At 34.4% G+C, this 18,666-nt stretch overlaps 2 protein-coding genes and 1 long non-coding RNA gene across 5 annotated transcripts in view; 1 reads left to right on the forward strand and 2 right to left on the reverse strand.

Annotated features, from left to right (window-relative positions):
- The window catches only part of LOC143204904 (amyloid-beta-like protein), a 299,874-nt gene that overhangs the window by 259,795 nt on the left and 21,413 nt on the right, over window positions 1–18,666 (forward strand). The gene's annotated exons all lie outside the window — the stretch shown is intronic.
- LOC143204914 (putative cytochrome P450 6a17) lies at window positions 1,639–18,444 on the reverse strand. 3 transcript variants are annotated; one of them, XM_076417872.1, is made up of 3 exons: window positions 17,310–18,444; window positions 1,944–2,195; window positions 1,639–1,883 (listed from the first exon to the last, which is right to left on the reverse strand). In XM_076417872.1, the coding sequence occupies exons 1-3, from the start codon at window positions 18,331–18,333 to the stop codon at window positions 1,720–1,722; spliced, it is 1,440 nt and encodes a 479-aa protein (XP_076273987.1). In that variant the 5' UTR covers window positions 18,334–18,444; the 3' UTR covers window positions 1,639–1,719. The 3 variants fall into 3 exon arrangements, with proteins under 3 accessions (XP_076273987.1, XP_076273988.1, XP_076273986.1); XM_076417873.1 differs by lacking the exon at window positions 17,310–18,444 and adding an exon at window positions 10,043–11,171; XM_076417871.1 differs by lacking the exon at window positions 17,310–18,444 and adding an exon at window positions 5,439–6,536.
- Window positions 4,697–5,160, reverse strand: LOC143204923 (uncharacterized). The gene is made up of 3 exons (XR_013007697.1): window positions 5,021–5,160; window positions 4,901–4,969; window positions 4,697–4,835 (listed from the first exon to the last, which is right to left on the reverse strand). It is a non-coding gene; the product is annotated as an uncharacterized LOC143204923 (long non-coding RNA).

An 18,666-nucleotide genomic window follows, 5' to 3' on the forward strand; every position in this document is an offset into this window, starting at 1 on the left:
ACTTGTGACACGGTGCATTGTCTTGGTGAAGCAGCACTTTCTTTGTCTTCAAATGCGGACGTTTTTCGGCGATTTCGTCCTTCAAACGGTCCAATAACACTATGTAATAGTCGCTATTGATGGTCCTTGCTTTTTTAAGGTAGTCACTGAAAATTATTCCATGCGCATCCCAAAATACAGAGGCCATAACCTTGCCAGCCGACTATTGCATTATTCCACGCTTTGGAGTGGTTTCCTCGTGTGTAGTTCACTCGGATGAGTATCGATTGGACTTCGAAGTGAAATGATGGAGCCATGTTTCATCCATTGTCAAATACGGACAAAAGAAATCGGGTTTATTACGCTTGATCATCTTCAAACACTGTTCCGAATCATCAACTCGTCGTTGTTTTTGGTCAAAAGTGAGCTCGCGCGGCACCCACTTTGCATAGAGCCTTCTCATACCCAAATATTCGTGAATGATAAGATGTACACGTTCAGTTGATCTCTTTAGAGTGTGTGCTATTTTATTCAGTTCCAATCTACGGTCATTCAAAGTCATTTTGTGGATTTTTTAAATGTTGTCGTCGGCAACAACCTCTATTGGGCGTCTTCGGTGCTCATTTCACTACGTCTAAAGTTAGCATACCAATCCTTGATGGTTGATTTTTCTGGGACAGTGTCCGGAAACTCGGCATCAAGCCAAGTTTTTGCTTCAACTGTATTTTTTCCGTTCAAAAAGTAATATTTTATCAACACGCGAAATTCCTTTTTATCAATTTTTTTACAATAATAAAAGTTGCTTCACTCAAAATATTATAATTCACAAACTAATGACTCGACAGCTGTCAAATTTATACACGCATCTTCTGAGGGTTAGAGCTAACTACGAAACATATGGATTTAATTCTAATAGCAACACCCTCTATTAATTATTCTTCTTTTTCTAGATATTTGGAATGGGTTCTTTTGTCGATATAGCAGATACTAATAGATATTTAACAGAACTTTCTCGATATACGAAATATCCTCATGATCTAAACAGAGTTTGAAGGCTTAAGAATATGAAGAATGATATTACTGAAGCTGTCTATATGATTTGTATTTTATATAGATCTACCTACTAATGTAATCATCATACTGTGTCAACTGCACACATTTGTCCTGGTGGGGGATTGTACAGTTACCCGTTGTATCATTGCAGTTTGTGTAAGTGTGGGGCTTTAACATCGGGACTGGCAAAAAGTTGATGGCTTTTCGTAACCAGCATAGAGGAAATCAGCTCTGTTCCTTTACTGAAGAAAAGAGGAAAAATTATCATTATTATAAATTATTATTATTATTATTAAATTATTAAAATAAAATTATCGAGTTATAAGTCTCCTATTACTGGTTGGGAAAATATTCACGAAAATTATAAAAACAAGACTCTAGGGTTCGCCTAGAAAAGCAGGCAAGATTTAGACAGAATCAACACAATTTTCAGAACAAAAACCAGAAGGTCAGTTATGATACTGACGTTCATCGATGAACGAAGATGGACTACTGGAATCTTTATCTCCAAAATGCACCATAGTATAGCCATATATTAGGAAGTACTGAAATGATTGTCTCTCCAATCTTATATATTAAAGAATATATAACAATACAAATATAATATTATATTATATCTATGTTTTATTTAAAAAATAACTAAATATCATTAACACTTTGGTAAAAATTACTGAATATACGTTGCAATCATATTCTCTTAACATTCAACCATATATCTCCTTTCGCGACAAGTACGATACTGCCTCGTTCCATCTCCAATGGAGTTTTTGTTTTCTCGTTCAATGTAAAGTGGAAATTTCTTATTAAGCTGATTAGGCCAACTTTAGTTTGTAACAGGCCGAATCTCATACCTGAAACGATAAGATGTCACGTTAAACAACCGAAAAAGTTGGATTAGAAAATACTCGTACCGATACACATTCGTGGACCTTCGCCAAACGGCAAGAACGTGAAATCCGGGCGCTTATTCCTGTTTTCCTCGCTGAAATTTTCCGGATTGAACACCTCGGGGTCGGGGTAATACTCCGGGTCCATGTGCAGGCCCCAGACGGGGATTTGAACTCGTACGCCCTTTTCAATGACTAGATCTGAATCGGGGACTTTGTACCTCTTGCTGCACACTCGGGGAATTGATGCCGCTGGTGGAAATTTCCTTAAGGTCTCTGTGAAATAATTATACATCAGTGGTGGTTTGTACATAAACACTACAGTGCTGCAGGACCCCAAAAATTAATTAAATTGCATTCGGCCCGATAACACGGAACCAAAATATTAGATAGTCTTCTAATCTAATAATTGTTTACTGTAAAAAGGCATTTATTCAGATAAATAGGTACAATATTTATTAATAAGAACATTTTACATCATCAGTAGCATTACGCGAGAAGAAATTCTTCTATTTTATCCGCCAAGCAATGAAAAGGTGATGTTAAAACGCCCGAAATGGGAATCTAGGGTTGAGAACTATCGACTGTTCTGTAATTGACTGCTTTTTATTATAGACTATTTGATTCGCTATTTCAGTAGGGATATACAATTATATTCACCCTCTACATTTATGTGTTAATTTCGTATGATTTCAAAATATTTTTTAACAATAATGATTTATGGATCGATAAAAAAATCAAACACTCCAGATAAGGGTAAACAAAATAAATGCATATATACTAGATCTATTATATATTTACCAAAATAAAATATAATACTTATTTGAAATCTTAATAGATGAGATAAGACTGTGAAGTGGGTTGTTTACGTTTTAATAATTCATAATTAAACGACGCAACCTCTAGCGGATACAGTTAATGAGCATATTAATGAAGACTTGCTTTTTCGGATTTGCGAAAAAATATGAGCGATATTAAGGTGCAATATTTCGTTAGTACTTTTGAATTACCTTGCGATACATCGCTCTTAATTGCAATTTTCACCGATACAGCTGCCTTGAAAATGTTTTTCATTTGAACTTCCATTCCATGACTTTTAGTAGCAGTTGTTCTTGAATAAACAAGACAAAATAAAATTGATTGTAGAAATATGTTTAATGGGCCTGAAACAGTTTTATCAAAGAAGATATGAAACTGATTTTAGTAACTATTAAGTGATCTGTACGGTTAATTTCAATACATAATGGTCAATCCACAACATCTTTCTGTCGATTTATGATGTCTGTCTTGTCGATGTATCAAAGCAAGTGATACAAAATCCACCCATGTGACATTCACCCTTTGTAGAATAACTTGTCCCTCAGTAAAATTGAATTATCATGAACTTTCGCAAGCATACAACGTTAAATATCTGAGAATGCATTTCAATCGACGTTTGACATGGAAAAAAACATATAGTGACAAAACGCAAACAACTTGGGGTTAAACTAAACCAAATGTACTGGCAGTTAGGGCGTAAATCTAAATTATCATTAGATAACAAAGTTTTGATACTTAGACCCATTTGGATCTATGATCTTGAGCTGTGGGGTACTACTAGCAAATCTAACATAGATATCCTCCAGAGTTTCCAGAATAAAGTGTTGCGAGTCATCGTCGATGTCCCATATTACGTGTCCAACAAACTGATTCAGCGCGTTATGCCCATAAAACCCATAAAGAGTGTGATTTGGAGTGTTAGTACGAAGTACTCTGAAAGACTATTAGTGCATCCCAATGCACTCGCCAAACAGTTAAATGTACGCGATGGCAGTGAATTGCATAGACTCAAACGCAAACTAACATACGAACTAATTAATAGACACATAGAGTGAGATTTAATAATCTCTTAGAATAAGATAAGATAATTAATATATTTTAAAATAAGTTAGAATAGTATCTAGAATGATATTTAGATTATAAGTTGTACAGCAAATCACTTACTGAAGTGGGAAACAAGAGATGGACAACACATAATAACTAAAAAAACAAATTCAATAGAGGCAATAGACATGAAAGCAAACCCTAAAATTAAGGCGATTATAGGATTGTCTCAAAAGACTAGATATTATAGAAAATACTTTGAGTGAAATACGTACGAGTTATAAAAAAACTTATGAACTTAAACTCTACTTATATAAGATACGTTACTCCTCAGTCATCTCCCGATTTGGCGCATGGGTACATACATCTTATTTATTATTAGATTTAATGACAATATATATATATATATATATATATATATATATATATATATATATATATATATATATATATATATATATATATATATATATATGTAATACATGCCCAGCTATTCTATTTTTATAAAAATATCATATTACACATCATTATATTTTATAAATAATTATACACAAATTTAATAAATAATTGATTTAATGTTGAAACTATATAAATATAGTTAAACCCAAATGAAAAAGCCACCACTATATATGAAAGCAGTGAAATTCTCCTAAAAATCTCCAAATATGATCGCTACTATTCTTGATCCACAAATCCCAATCATGAATTGACTACCTCGAGCTTTCGATTAACGTATTGTATATTTACTAGACTAAAATGAATGAATTATCAAACTTTTAAGCTCATCATTATTTTTACAAAACATTAATTTATTTACTTATACTCTTACATAATAACGCATTTTATTTTTCTTGCCAATAGATCATTAGGGTGTCGTTGATAGTTTTATATTTTACTTATTTGATACAGGTCTACTTTTGTTAGCATATTTAATTATTTCATAGTATCACTGTACACTGTTCTTACATCTTAGCAAAATGCTATTTAATTTCTTCTTCTCAGAATTTCACATTCTTCGACTTTCTCTCTCAAGAAATTATAGTTACATCTTACCTATAAAATAAAATTTAAATCATTACTAAATTATATTATGTTTAAAATAAATGTCCAATTATTACCAGTACTACAATTTGTTTTTAACATATGTTGATACCTATTCGATGTCGCCGAAAATGATCTGTCCCCCACTATAAATAAAATTGATGCTGTTTGGATTTTATAACCTTTAGAAATATAACCTTAGATTCTGCACTTAACCTCGTTCTTTCATATTTTACAACCAATTTTTGTTAAACCACCAAGAATAACACAACAGTTTAATTATTATTGCTATAGAATTAATGTAACACAAAATCTAAATATTCAAGATATTTTTGTTGTTTTGACTTGTCGACTGTACTGACTGTACGGATCGACTCGTAAAGAATGTACTGTCATTAGAAAAGGAAAACAATATGATTTATTCTATGTAGGATAGTGCGCATGCGCCAAGTCCGGAGATGAGAGGCGTAACGTATTCTTACTTAAATATATCAATTTATATTTGAATATTCCTCGTATATTTTATATTTAAAAGGTAAAATTCAGGCAAGGTTAAAACGAGTGTGGCATAATGCGACATATGTAAATAATAATTAATGGTTTAAATGATTTTACCTTGTACGACCATGTCTAAATATTTCATATCTCCAACGGCTTCATAGCAGAGCGTACCGTTATACTCATTTAACACCTGCAAGATTTCGCGTCTCAATTTTTCCTGAACATCTAGGTTCCGACTTAATTCCAATAGAGCGAAGGTGATAGCCGTGGAGGATGTTTCGAAACCGGCCAAGAAAAACACATAACACTGGGCTATTATTTCGTTAGTAGTCAGGACACGATCCATTGTTTCTTTCTGGTTTCTTATCTCCAATAATAATTGCATAAAGTCTTTCCTGTATATATTGTTCGTCTCTCTATAACGGATTGTTTCTTTCACCATGTTGGTGAAGAATTCGGTCACGTCTTCGCCGCTGAATTTATAACCGGTCTTGGCTAATATCCAGTGAGGGATGAGGAACACTTTCAAGAATTTGCGAATGTTGGGTTCGAACGCCTTCTTGCCGTATTTCCGAAAATCGTTGTTCGGTTCTTCCAATGAGTTACACTCGATTCCGAAGGCACAGCTTCCTATAACGTCTGTTGTGAATCGCGCAAGAATATCTTTTATAGCGCAGGTTTGTCCAGAATCCGCGTATTCACCAACCACCTTCTTCAGACCTGTGGTTTTTTCTAATAATGTGTCAAACATCATTTTCATTTTACCGGATGTGAACGTGGGTGTAAGTTTGGCTCTCAATCTTTTCCAGCTCTCTCCATCCAAGTTAAATAGGTTCATGGAGAGGACGTCTTTCGGTTGGTGATAGGTTCCGTGTCCATGGAAGTGTATAAAGTCTCGTTGCAGTATATTCTTGATAATAATGGGATCGATGGGAATAAAAACGGGTACGTATAAGAAATATGTGCCGCCGTATTTGTGGTTCAGGCTTTTGGCGCGGGCATATTGTTTCAACATAGTTTCCGCCGAAGACACTTTACTAAACAAGGGCCTGGCTTCTATTTGGAAGACCCCACGGCGATTCCAGTAGGAGTTGCGCCATTTCAAATAAAGCCAAACGCACACTAAAAATACACTTATAAACAGAAGCAACATGCTATTGCGCTCACGACCGTTTCAGTCGCTGTGTCGTTTCAAACTGCATCCCGTTGCAGTCGGTGGGTACGCAATACCGTAATATTTCAGATTACTGCGCTACGTCAGTTTACGAATAGTTCCGTTATTTGTTCTTGTCCTTTGTTCTATCACACATGCGTGTTGAATTGTTTAGTTAACAGATCCAGTCGGTAAATAGATAACAACTAAAATCGTTAATTATTTTACATTGAATCACATAAAGTGCTGCTATGCTAAAATAACTACTAAGACCTTTCATGTTTCTGTTAAATATATTAGTGATATTACTTAAAAATACACTCTGAATAATACTTGTTCGATGAATCCTAAATAACTACAAATAAAAACAAAAGATTTTCTCATTAAGATCACTTGGTAACGTCTAAATTAACAGGTCAATGGAAAAGGCCCCGGCCTACTATAGTAAAACACTTTTTTGGCAATTTTTTTTTATTCAACATAATTCCCTTCAAGGGTGATACACTGATTATTGCGACCCTCCAACTTGATGCCATTTTTGTAGTACGATTTGTCATTTGCTTCATATTAGGCCTCAGTTTCGGCGATCACCTCTTCATTCGACGAAAATTTCTTCTCAGCGAGCATTCTATTGCGATCTGAGAACAGGAAATGGTCGCTAGGGGCCAGGTCTGGAGAGTACGGTGCTTTGCTTGATGAAGCAGCACTTTCTTTTTCTTCAAATGGCCGCCATTTTTCGTTTTTCGATTTCGTGCTTCAAACGGTCCTATAACGTTATATAATAGTCGCTGTTGATGGTCCGCCCTTTTTGAAGGTAGTCAATGAAAATTATTCCGTGCCCATCTCAAAATACAGACGCCATAATCTTGCCAGCCGACTATTGCGTTTTCCCACGCTTTGGAGCGGGTTCATCGTGTGCAGTGCACTCGGATAACTGTCGATTGGATTTCAGAGTCAAATGATGAAGCCGTGTTTCATCCGTTGTCACATATCTACGCAAAAACTCATGTTCATTACGCTTCATCATCTTCAAACACTACTCCGAACCATTAACTCGTCGTTGCTTTTGGTCGAAAGTGAGCTCACACAGCACCCACTTTGCACAGAGCTTTCTCATACCTAAATATTCGTGAATTATATGACCTACACGTTCAATTGATGTCCTTAGAGTGTCTGCTATTTCATTCAATTTCAATTTACGGTGATTCAAAATCATTTTGTAGATTTTTTTAATGTTTTCTTCGGTAACAACCACTTTTGGGCGTCTACTGCGCTTAATGTCTTCGGTGCTCAGTTCACCACGTTTAATGGTTGATTTTCCTGTGATAAACCAGCTTAAGGATATCAACCATGGAGAAAAATATCGATATATCGTCTATGACAATTTAAATAATCTTTTAAAATTAAGTACTAGAAAACATCATGAACATTTAAAATGAATTACCAAAACCGCCCTGAATGTTATTCATGTTACCTGTTGTTATTTCCGTTCAAGTAATGGCAAGTTAGAATAGGAAAAACAACTGGACCATGAATTTTGCAAAAACATCCACAAAGTTACCATAAATATTGAATGTTCAATCAAAATCGGTCTTTATGCTGAATGGTTTTTGTTGTTCCAAATGCTTGAGCTATATACATTGTTGCTTATATACATAAAACTTTTTAAGCTAAAATTAACAGGAATTTAGACGAAACTTCAGTAATATAACACATTGGAAGTAAAACTGACAATTACAATATTACATATTTCTATCAATTTTTATTCAATATATTAATATAAATTAATACACATTATATAATATAACACACACTATATCCCAAGAAAGTGCTCAAAAGTCCGCAAATATCTGCGACACCGTATGAATAAATTAGTGTTATGGGAACTAAGTTCAGTTTAGCTTGATCTGTCGTCTATCGACAGCATCTCGTTTTTTTTTTGCTGTTATTGCAATGATACATCAATATAATACATAATTTCTTCCACATAATTGCAGCGGTTACCATGAAAGTATCACTCAATCGACAAATACCACGCCAAATTATATCAAAAATATGTTTAACAATTATGAAAACTTATCGCAGCCAGCTACTGAATTTAATAGTTCCTATAAACTATTCTCGAATCCACATAAACTCACACAATTAGACCATTTAGAATTTAGCGATTTAGAAGGATTTTAACAATTCTGCAAACAAATCTTATTAACCTCTGTTAGTAACTTCAGACATTAATGCAGATGCATTCCAATAATTTGTAAATAGCACAGGTTTTTTAATTTGATTCCTTCGAAACAATTATTGAATGTTCCATGAAGTCATTCTAATTTTATTATCAGCGCGATATATATATATATATATATATATATATATATATATATATATATATATATATATAATGTTTTAAATATACAGTGATATTTAAATACAGTAAATATTAGATTTACTTAGTAAATATTACATTACTAAAATGTTCTCCAACATTTCTGTCCTTTTTTATATTTATTTGCTTATAAAATAAATATTTCCCAACGTCTATTAATTACATATGATCAAACCCGTTGAATCATATTTACCGCAGCAGGGAATTCGAATTTGTTTATATAATCCTGTTTATATATCCTTACAAACTTCCTTTAACTGAGCGCGTTTACTATGCTTTTTTGATAGCGAACAGTACCTTGGCATTTGTTCTTCTATTAAAATAACGATATAAAATGTTTTGCAATATATATTTTATTAAGGTAAATGTTGTCTGTATCCCAAGTTTATGTAGTCTGTTCAAAGTTATTTTGTACATAGGTCATCTAAATTTGTGACGTCAGAACGTCGCTATGTTGCTGCGTCAACTCTGAATCTTATTTCAGTTCGGCTTTGACTTAACAACAAAATTCTAATCTAAATAAAATAATTGAACAAAGATGTTATCAAATATAGTTTTTTTAGCATTATAATACATCTAAAAACCGCAGTTAATTATACAGCCACAACAGTTTATAGCTTAGAATTATAATTTCTTATCACTATAGCTTTCAAAAAGTTTGCATACGTCTGACAATCGGACGACTTTGACAGGCTCATGTGTTTACGTGTTCGAAGTAATCGGGCAGCATTGTGTCTATTTTTAACTAGAATTAAATGAGAAGGAAAATATTGTCTGATTCTAAAACGAATTTACAAATTGCGATAGGGAATACATTAAACATCTAGATGACATATGTACAAAAAAAACTTTGTATAGGCTATATATACTCACTGTATTTCGTAATAACGCAACAGAGAAAAAACGTGGTAATATCGGATAGGCAAATAAGAAATGGAAAACACACAAACTCTAAAATACAATAACATAGAAATAAAAAATGTATACAAAAAAATAAGGACGTTAAATGTGTTAATAGTATGTCAAAAAATAAACTAAGAATCCATTCTACAATAAAGAACTTCTTTAGAAGGTACGATAACTTGATGAGGTATTCCTGTCAATCATTCATTCATTCATATTTTAACTATAAAGCAAAAGTGATCTGTACCTTTCTATAAAAAGAGAAAACTTGTATCTTACCATTAACCACCATGTCTAGATATTTCATTTGAATTATAGCGTCGTATGTTACGTTTCCGTTGAACTTCTTCAAAACTTCTTCGATTTCCTCTCGTAACTTGTTCTGAATGTGCTGATTGCTGGCTAATTCGAACAAAGCGTAAGTCATAGCTGTTGAGGATGTTTCAAAGCCGGCTTGGAAGAAAACAAAACACTGCGCGATGATCTCGTCCTCAGTCATGGACTCGTTTTGTATTAATAATTGTAGGAAGTCTTTCCGAACTATTTTATTGTCCTGACGGTACTTAAGAGTACTCTTGACGAGGTTAATGAAGAAATCCGTGATTTCCTTGCCGTGAAACTGAAAACCCCAAGCTTTTAGGATCCAATGCGGTATGAAAATGATATAAATCAACCTAGAGGGTGCTTGTTTAAAGACTTTCTTTCCGTAACATCGAAAATCATTGTCTGGGTCTTCCAATGAGTTGCACTCGATGCCAAAAGCGCAACTTCCGATCACGTCGGTGGTAAACCGGCCCAACACGTCTTTAACCCCACAAACTTCTTTTCTGTCAGCATAATCCCCCACCACCTTCTCCAATCCGCGAGTCTTCTCCAGCAACGTTTCGAACATCATCTTGATTTTGCCAGATGTGAAAGTTGGCGTCAGTTTAACCCGCAAGTTTTTCCAAATCTCGCCTTCAACGGCGAACAGATGCATGGAGAGGATGTCTCCCGGGTGATGATAGTTGCCGTGACCACGGAAATGGCTGAAATCGTGTTGCATTATGCTTTTGATCAAGGGCGGATGGATGGGGATGAAGGAGGGCGAGTTGAACATATAGGTGCCGACGTATTTTTGCTTTAAGGATTTACCATACTGATACTTGTCACGAATCGCCGTTCCGAAGAATTCCCTGGACCAGAAGGGTTTGTTTTCTACTTGGATCACGCCCCGTTTTGTCCAGTATTGTAAAGTGCGTTTAATGTAGAACCATGTAGTTAGTATTACTATTGAGATACTAACCAATAGAGGCACGATCATTGTTAACTGTGGTTCACATAAAAACAATTCTGTGTTAGTAAAAACGAGAGAATTCGCACGATTCCTGCTCTCTAACCGACAACCCGCACTCACTAATTGTATAATAAACTTTAAACATATCGCATACCACTTATATATTAATATAAAAATTACGCTATCACATGATCCTAAATAAACAGACAACGCTGCTATTTTTATATCGCCGCATTTTGAAAAGTCCCTTTAAACTTGTGCCTGCACTTGAAAATCTTTATTCTTACTGTAATACATACATGAAAGTTTTCTTTCTGGGTCGCTAGGCATATGGCCATGTCCTAACGCTTGTGAACATTAACTTAACATTATATGCGTCCTAATAACGTATTTTTTTGTTAAAATTAGTTTTCTTTATTCAACATAATTCCCTTTAAGGGTGATACGCTGATGATAGCGACCCCCCCCCCAACTTTTCGATACCATTTTTGTAGTACGATTTGTCTTTTGCTTCGAAATAGACGTTCGAAAACGTCACGCCCGACGTCACGTTTCATCGATCGATGAAATTAAATAAAAAAAACAAAACAGAAACATAACTTGTAATATGTGAAAAGGTTTAGAAAACAAGAACTGTTAATTTACTTGAAAGTGTTATTTTATTTAACGGAAAGAAGAGGCGACTTGTTAAACGACGATACAATGCAACCTTGAGGGTAAAAACAGACCAATCCGTCTCACTCGTTCACTATTTAGGTAGTCGAAAACATATAGCCGGATAGTCTGGGCCGTATTACATAACACCTCCGTGTTACATGTTATGCAATGTTATGATTTGACACATGTCAATTTATTCTACTGACATGAAACTTCAAAGTTAATGAAACTTCAACATGTTATATTTTGTGAAAGTAACACCATCATAGATTTATACCTCTGTGAAAATGTCAAGTTTCCTGTCTTCATTCGCCTACTATGAGCATGCCCTAACTTTAAAAACATGTGGGCCGTGGTTTCGAAAATTCAAAAGTTGTGATTTCAGTGTGCAAGACGAATAACGTTGACCGAAAAAGTTTCAAGATGCGACACTACAAGAGTTATCGGATCAAGCCCAAACTCAAAAACAATTAGCAGAAGCGTCAGATATGGCAACGACTTTCCGGTACACCTGCTAGCTATTAAAGAATAAACTAAATTCATCTCACTCTTTCACCATTCAGGTAGTATTAAAAGAGATGGCCTTTGCATTTAATTAATAATACAGTAAATAACGGGTTATAATGCCAATAATATAGTTTAGGGTAAATGATGTGGCTCGGTGAATGGAGGTAAAACGAAATGAAACAGTGGTGTTTACATTATGTGACCGTTATTTATTGGCTATATAAAAAAAATGTGAAAAATACAAATAATAAAACGGATGGCAGCGGTGTTACCTGGTGACGAGGCTTGAGCAGTTGATGGTGGCACGTCTAAACCAAACGAGGGTTGAGCACTGAATGTATGGAAATACCCTTCAATAACATCCCAGATAAACGTCTCGGGGTTGCCGCCAGCTATTCGTTATCAGGTTCTAGTTGCCGCTGCTGGCACCCCGCCCGTGTTAAACATCTGATGTTATATTTCTGGGTATTTTCTAGACCATTATTCCACGATGTAAAATTCGACATGCCTCAAGGTCGCTACAATAGTAATGTTTTCAGAAGGTAACTCTTCTAATAAATAATTTCACTAAAACAATTTTATTTCAAGTATAAGAACTGGAGGCAACCCCAAGGTCCTAACATTACTGGAGATCTGTTCACTAACACACAATTGATTATTTATCTCAAAAAGCATAAATATTTATAGCAATCGAAATACGTCTCTCATAGCAGCAAGCATAAAGCAGATTAATATTTGGATTATATTTTAAGAGGATATTCTAATCTAGAAATTTAAATATTTTATTTGTTTTGATTGTTTTTCTTATTTTTTGAAGATGTATCTGTTGCACTACTTTTTTTGGAGACGATGGACATGACATCTCAATTTTTACCGAACAGATTTTTTTGAATTTTCCTGAAATTTGGTTAGGCTTACCTTCACTATACATTATTCTATCCTATCACAGTAATTAAATGGACATTTTGATTTTGCCATTTTTAATTATTTAATTTAATTTTTTAAAAATATCTTAAGTGCATTTCTTAAATGGTTAAGCTTTGGAAAAATTCAGAGTCTGTAAATTGTGTGAAAGATGAGATAAAGTAGCGGCTATCGATAAACAATACTTTAAATAAGATATAGGCTTAATACTTATTAATTTAAATTTAAATAGAGACGGAAACAAGCAACTAACCACAAAGAGAAAGAAACTAACCAAAAAAAAATTAAGATCATGGAAAATAATCTGACAAATACGTAATTGTTCATAACAAAGTTCTATCAAATTTTTTAAAGTTTTATAACGCGTCATTTTATGTTTGATTTAATGGCTGATATTCAGACTGTTATTGACAAAAACTAAACCTGTTATGACATACTTGTGCGAAAGAATCAAAATAGGGATTAGTACCAGAAAAATTATAAAGATATGATTACATTTTTGATTAAAAATAATAGTCAAAACTATACAGACAACATATACATTTTTGTTAAACAAATCGTGTTTGGTAAACCCCTTATCAGTGCTCGAGTTTTTGAAAATATTTACAGTACGTAAGAAATTATGTTACATAATGATGATCATTTTTGTCGTCTTATTTTTAGAATATAATAATAATGATGATATTAAAATTAATTACAATTATTTAACAAAAAACAGACAGTCGTGAACATATAAGAGCAAATTATAGAAAACGTCTAAAATCATTAATAGATAAGTCAGTAACAGTCACAGTGGTTTCCTAAAGGAAAAATGTATACAATATCATAAGCTTAGTAAAAAAAGTATAACCCCAAAAAACAGATATATCTAGCATTAATTCATTTAGGAATGACATGACAGAGTAAAAACTACTAAACTGGGTTATACTACATTAGATAATAATTCGAGATATATTGACCAACGTAAAAAGCTTCAAGCGGTCCTTCTGGACATCAAGTCCTATCTATCGGATGTATATTTCCAGGTCAAGATCAGGAAAACACTTTCCAGTTGCAAACAAATCGATGCTGGCGTACCTCAACGTTCCCCGCTGGCCCCAGCCTTATTTAATCTCTTGATTTCAGATTCGCCGAGAAAGGAGTAAACTAACGTCGCGTTTTACGCGGACGATACTGCTTTATTCAAGGCCGCCAGGTTCGAAGTTACAATTCACGAACCTTTACAGAAGCAGCTCGATCATGCGGTCAAGTGGTTTAAATTCTGGAGGTTTCAAATCAACCCCCTGAAAACCCAGGCCATCATTTTCCATAAGAAGCGTTACGCACTGGGCGTCTCGCAACTTAAGATCGACACCGCAATAATTCCATGGCTGGATAGCGTCACGTACCTAGGTCTCCGCTTCGACCAATCCTGGCATTCCCAAATCCAGAAAGCAATTCAGAAAGGTTCGGGAGTAGCAAACCTGCTATCTTCTCTGATCTGCCCTTCTAGCAGACTTCCCATCTCCATCAAATGCTTATTTTACAAGATATTAATTCGGTCCGTACTGCTCTACGGATCTAACGTCTACTTCAAGTTAAATGTTCCATGGTTTGTCAGAAATAATCAAGTTCATAACGAAATTGGTTGGTGCAGTGGCAAAGGTGACAGGACGTCCTCCTGCTGTTGCCATAGTCGCGGATGCGAATCCTTCTGGGACATGGTCGTAAATTTATGTTTGCGTTTGTTTAAAATTTGTGAATGTTCTAGGCAAGAGTGTAAAATCCGACAAGGAAAATGATCGCAGTCACGCGGGTACCCGGCTGGGTAAGACCGGATGTCTTCTGGAATGATCTCCAAAGTTGATCACTCGCCAATCGGTAGGCTTTTAATGCTGATAACCGTAGTTCGGAGCCCACGTTTACTCCGTTATTTTTGTATTATATCATATTGTTATATATTATTTTTATTTTATGTTCATATTGTGATCATAACGATATACTATATACTACCACCGTAGCCGCTAAATAATACATAGCGATAGCCTCTGGTTTAAATCCTGTTGAAGTATCGTTATAAATTTATGTTTGCAATTGTCTAAAAGCAGGGTGCAAAATCCGACAAGGAAAATGGTCCCAGATACCGATTTTGATGAAGTTTTTTTTTTATTTTATGTGTTCTGGGATGGTTTAAATTGATAATAGTGCTCGGTAGTTGGCGCTGCGATAGGGTGCCAGGAATATATTTTTTTGAGTATAGAGACAAAATTTCGCATACTATCCCCCTCTTCCCGAGTTATTTTAAATAAAAAAGATATATTTGGTTTAAATACATAGCAATAGAATAAAAGAATATTTGTGAAACTATGGGTGGGAATCCGCAAGATTATAAGCATCATTCCATACGTTGTTGTTTTAGAAATAGTTTTTATTATATATAGAAACAGTCGAATATTGAACTGTCGTCACTGTAATAAGTGGATGCTCACAATAGCTCTACGAAAATTTGTTCTGTGAACACTGTAATGAAAGATACTGCACTTATTCACATATCAACTGCCTCCACATTGAATGCGACTAGTAATTCATATCGCCCAATTTCAGGTGTGTGATATTTACTGTGAAATTTATTCCCATATTGATTTTTCGAAGAATCTAATTGAAGACGGTAATAAAATGTCAAAGGACTTTAAGGAAGGATTTTCTTCTATTCGACAGTCGACGGATTACAACAAAAATTGATGAAAATGCAAAATTGTGTTGAATCGAATTATCAAAAATTGTTGCTCTTATAGAATCATTTGCCTTACTGAATTTGTGAATTTTTGGCCGATATTTTTTAAAAGGTTTTTTTTAAAGGTTCATCTAAAATATTATAATTTTTTAAGAGATTTAGAAATAATATATATTTTTTACGCTAATATTTCACTATTTTTATTTTTTCTTAAAAATATCGATATTTTTTTGGCCGATATATGGAAATATCGATATTTTTATCGGTGGCCAACACCACTAGTGTGCGGTACCTCAATGTAATCATACCTCGATAAGAATTCCGAATAAGTTGTTTGTTATTATTCCATTACAGAAGAATATGATTAAACCTTACAACCTCCATATTTGGTAATATTCTATGTAGATTAGTTTGATGAATGTATTTACTTTATTTATCACCTTTATAATGTTTAACACATTATGAAGATTATAGTCTATTCTGTTTCCAGTCCAGGTATAGTTTTTTTGTACATACTTCATGAAGATATTTAATGTATAACCTGCCGTAATTTATAAATTCGTTTTAGAGTCAGTTAGTTAAAAATTAGCTAAAAAATTAGTTAAAAAGAGATACAATGCTGTCTGATTAGTTCGAATGTGTAAACGAATGAGCCTGTCAAGTCGTCCGGTTGTCAGACGTATGCAAAATTCTTGAAATCAGTAGTGATAAGAGGTTATAACTCTAACATATAAACTGGCTGTATAATTAACTGTAATTTTTAGATGTACTATAATGTTAAAATAAATTATACTTGATAACATTTTTGTTCAATTATTTTATTTAGATTAAAATGTTGTTGAATGTCAGAGCCAAGCTGCGACGAAAATGCAGCAACATTGCGACGTTTTGACGTCACAAATTTGATGACGTATGTACAAAATAACTTTGAATGTACTATATGTTACTTCACCACTATGTGTATTAGTACCGATCGATGAAAATATTAAAAACTTATAATCTAAACAAATATTATTATTAATTAACATATATTATTAGTGTCATTCGTACCCACTACGGAAATGAAACAATTGATGACGAAGCGACGGATGATATTAAATCAACATTTTAGTTGCTCAAGATTGAACTTTGAAATTACGCTGTCATGGTGACGTATCACCCATCTTTATTGTCGAAACTTTCATTAAATATTTAATGTGTATGATATATGCTGGTGTCCAAGGATACCTGGTTCCCTCAATTGAAATGCGGCCATGAAACATTTTAACAACTACATTTAAAATATACTAGGGTCAGTTCTAACGTTTTGAAGTGAATTTTTCTCAAAAATGTTAGACGTACGACGTTTATAAATATCTGCATATCAGCAAGCCATTTTTTTTCGACAGTTGTTTTATTAGTAAATGATCGGAAATTAGTTGTAAAATTAAAGAGCGTTTTAGTGAAAAGAAGAAAATTATGCATCTTACCATTAACTACCATATCCAGATATTTCATTTCAATCACAGCGTCGTAAGTTAAGTTTCCGTTGAATTTCTTCAAGACCTCCTCGATTTCCTCTCGTAACTTTTTCTGAATGTGCTGATTGCTGGCCAGTTCGAACAGGGCGAACGTCATAGCTGTTGAAGATGTTTCGAAGCCAGCTAGGAAGAATACAAAGCATTGTGCGATGATCTCGTCCACAGTTACAGAATCATTTTGTATCAGTAACTGTAGGAAGTCCTTTCGAACTATGTTATTGTCCTGGCGGTACTTAATAGTACTCTTCACGAGATTGGTGAAGAAATCCGTGACCTCCTTGCCGTGAAACTTAAAATCCGAAGCCATCAGTATCCAGTGCGGTATGAAAATGACATAGAACAATCTAGATGGTGCCCGTTCGAAAACTTTCTTCCCATAGCATCGGAAATCGTTATCTGGCTCTTCCAAAGAGTTGCACTCGATACCAAAAGCACAGCTTCCGATCACATCGGTGGTAAACCGACCCAACACGTCTTTAATATCGCAAGCCGCCTTCCTGTCAGCATAATCCCCCACCACCTTCTCCAACCCGTGAGTTTTCTCCAGCAAAGTTTCGAACATCATCTTGATCTTACCAGATGTAAAGGTTGGCGTCAGTTTAACCCGCAAGTTCTTCCATATCTCGCCCTCAACATTGAACAGATGCATCGAGAGGATGTCTTTTGGTTCGTTGTAGTTACCGTGACCGCGGAAATGGCTGAAGTCGTGTTGTATTACGTTTTTAATCAAAGGTGGATGGATGGGGAAAAAGACTGGCGAGCTGAATATATAGGTCCCTATGTATTTCTGATTTAAAGATTTACCGTACTGGTACTTATCACGGATTGTTGTCCCGAATAATTCCCTGGACCAAAAATGTTTGTTTTCTATTTGTATCACACCGCGTCTGGACCAATATGACAGTGTATTTTTGATGTAGAACCATATAGTCAGTATTAGTACACAAATACTAGCCAAGACAGGTATAATCATTGTTAACTGTTGTTCGTAAAAACTACTGAGTCAATAAAAAAAATCTCGCACAATTCGCGCTCTCTCACTGACGACTCTCTCGTACCGACTAATAGCACAACCAACTGTTAAATTATAAAGTGAATAGTTCCGTACCACTTAAATACAAATTATGTTATCATATAATTACACAGAAACACGCAGCGATGTTATTTGCATCTCATCGTTTTCCTAAAAGTCACCTTAACTAGTAGATGTACCACGAGGCTTATTACTAGTTTTACTAAAAACAATCAGAACTGAGCAAAACATACTTGCAGTAATTAAAAAATAAATTACTAAATACTATATCAT

The sequence above is a fragment of the Rhynchophorus ferrugineus genome, unplaced genomic scaffold (assembly GCF_030347505.1).
Source record: "Rhynchophorus ferrugineus isolate W39M unplaced genomic scaffold, kcgeb_rfMv2 rfM11, whole genome shotgun sequence".
Lineage (NCBI taxonomy): Eukaryota > Metazoa > Arthropoda > Insecta > Coleoptera > Curculionidae > Rhynchophorus > Rhynchophorus ferrugineus.

Excerpts from the sequence above, each read along its gene's own strand:
- LOC143204914 (XM_076417871.1), bottom strand. The coding sequence starts at position 6,477 with ATGTTGCTTCTGTTTATAAGTGTATTTTTAGTGTGCGTTTGGCTTTAT. Across the intron at positions 2,196-5,438 it reads TTTAGACATGGTCGTACAAG|AGACCTTAAGGAAATTTCCA; the intron begins GTAAAATCATTT and ends ATTATTTCACAG. Across the intron at positions 1,884-1,943 it reads AGGTCCACGAATGTGTATCG|GTATGAGATTCGGCCTGTTA; the intron begins GTACGAGTATTT and ends TTATCGTTTCAG.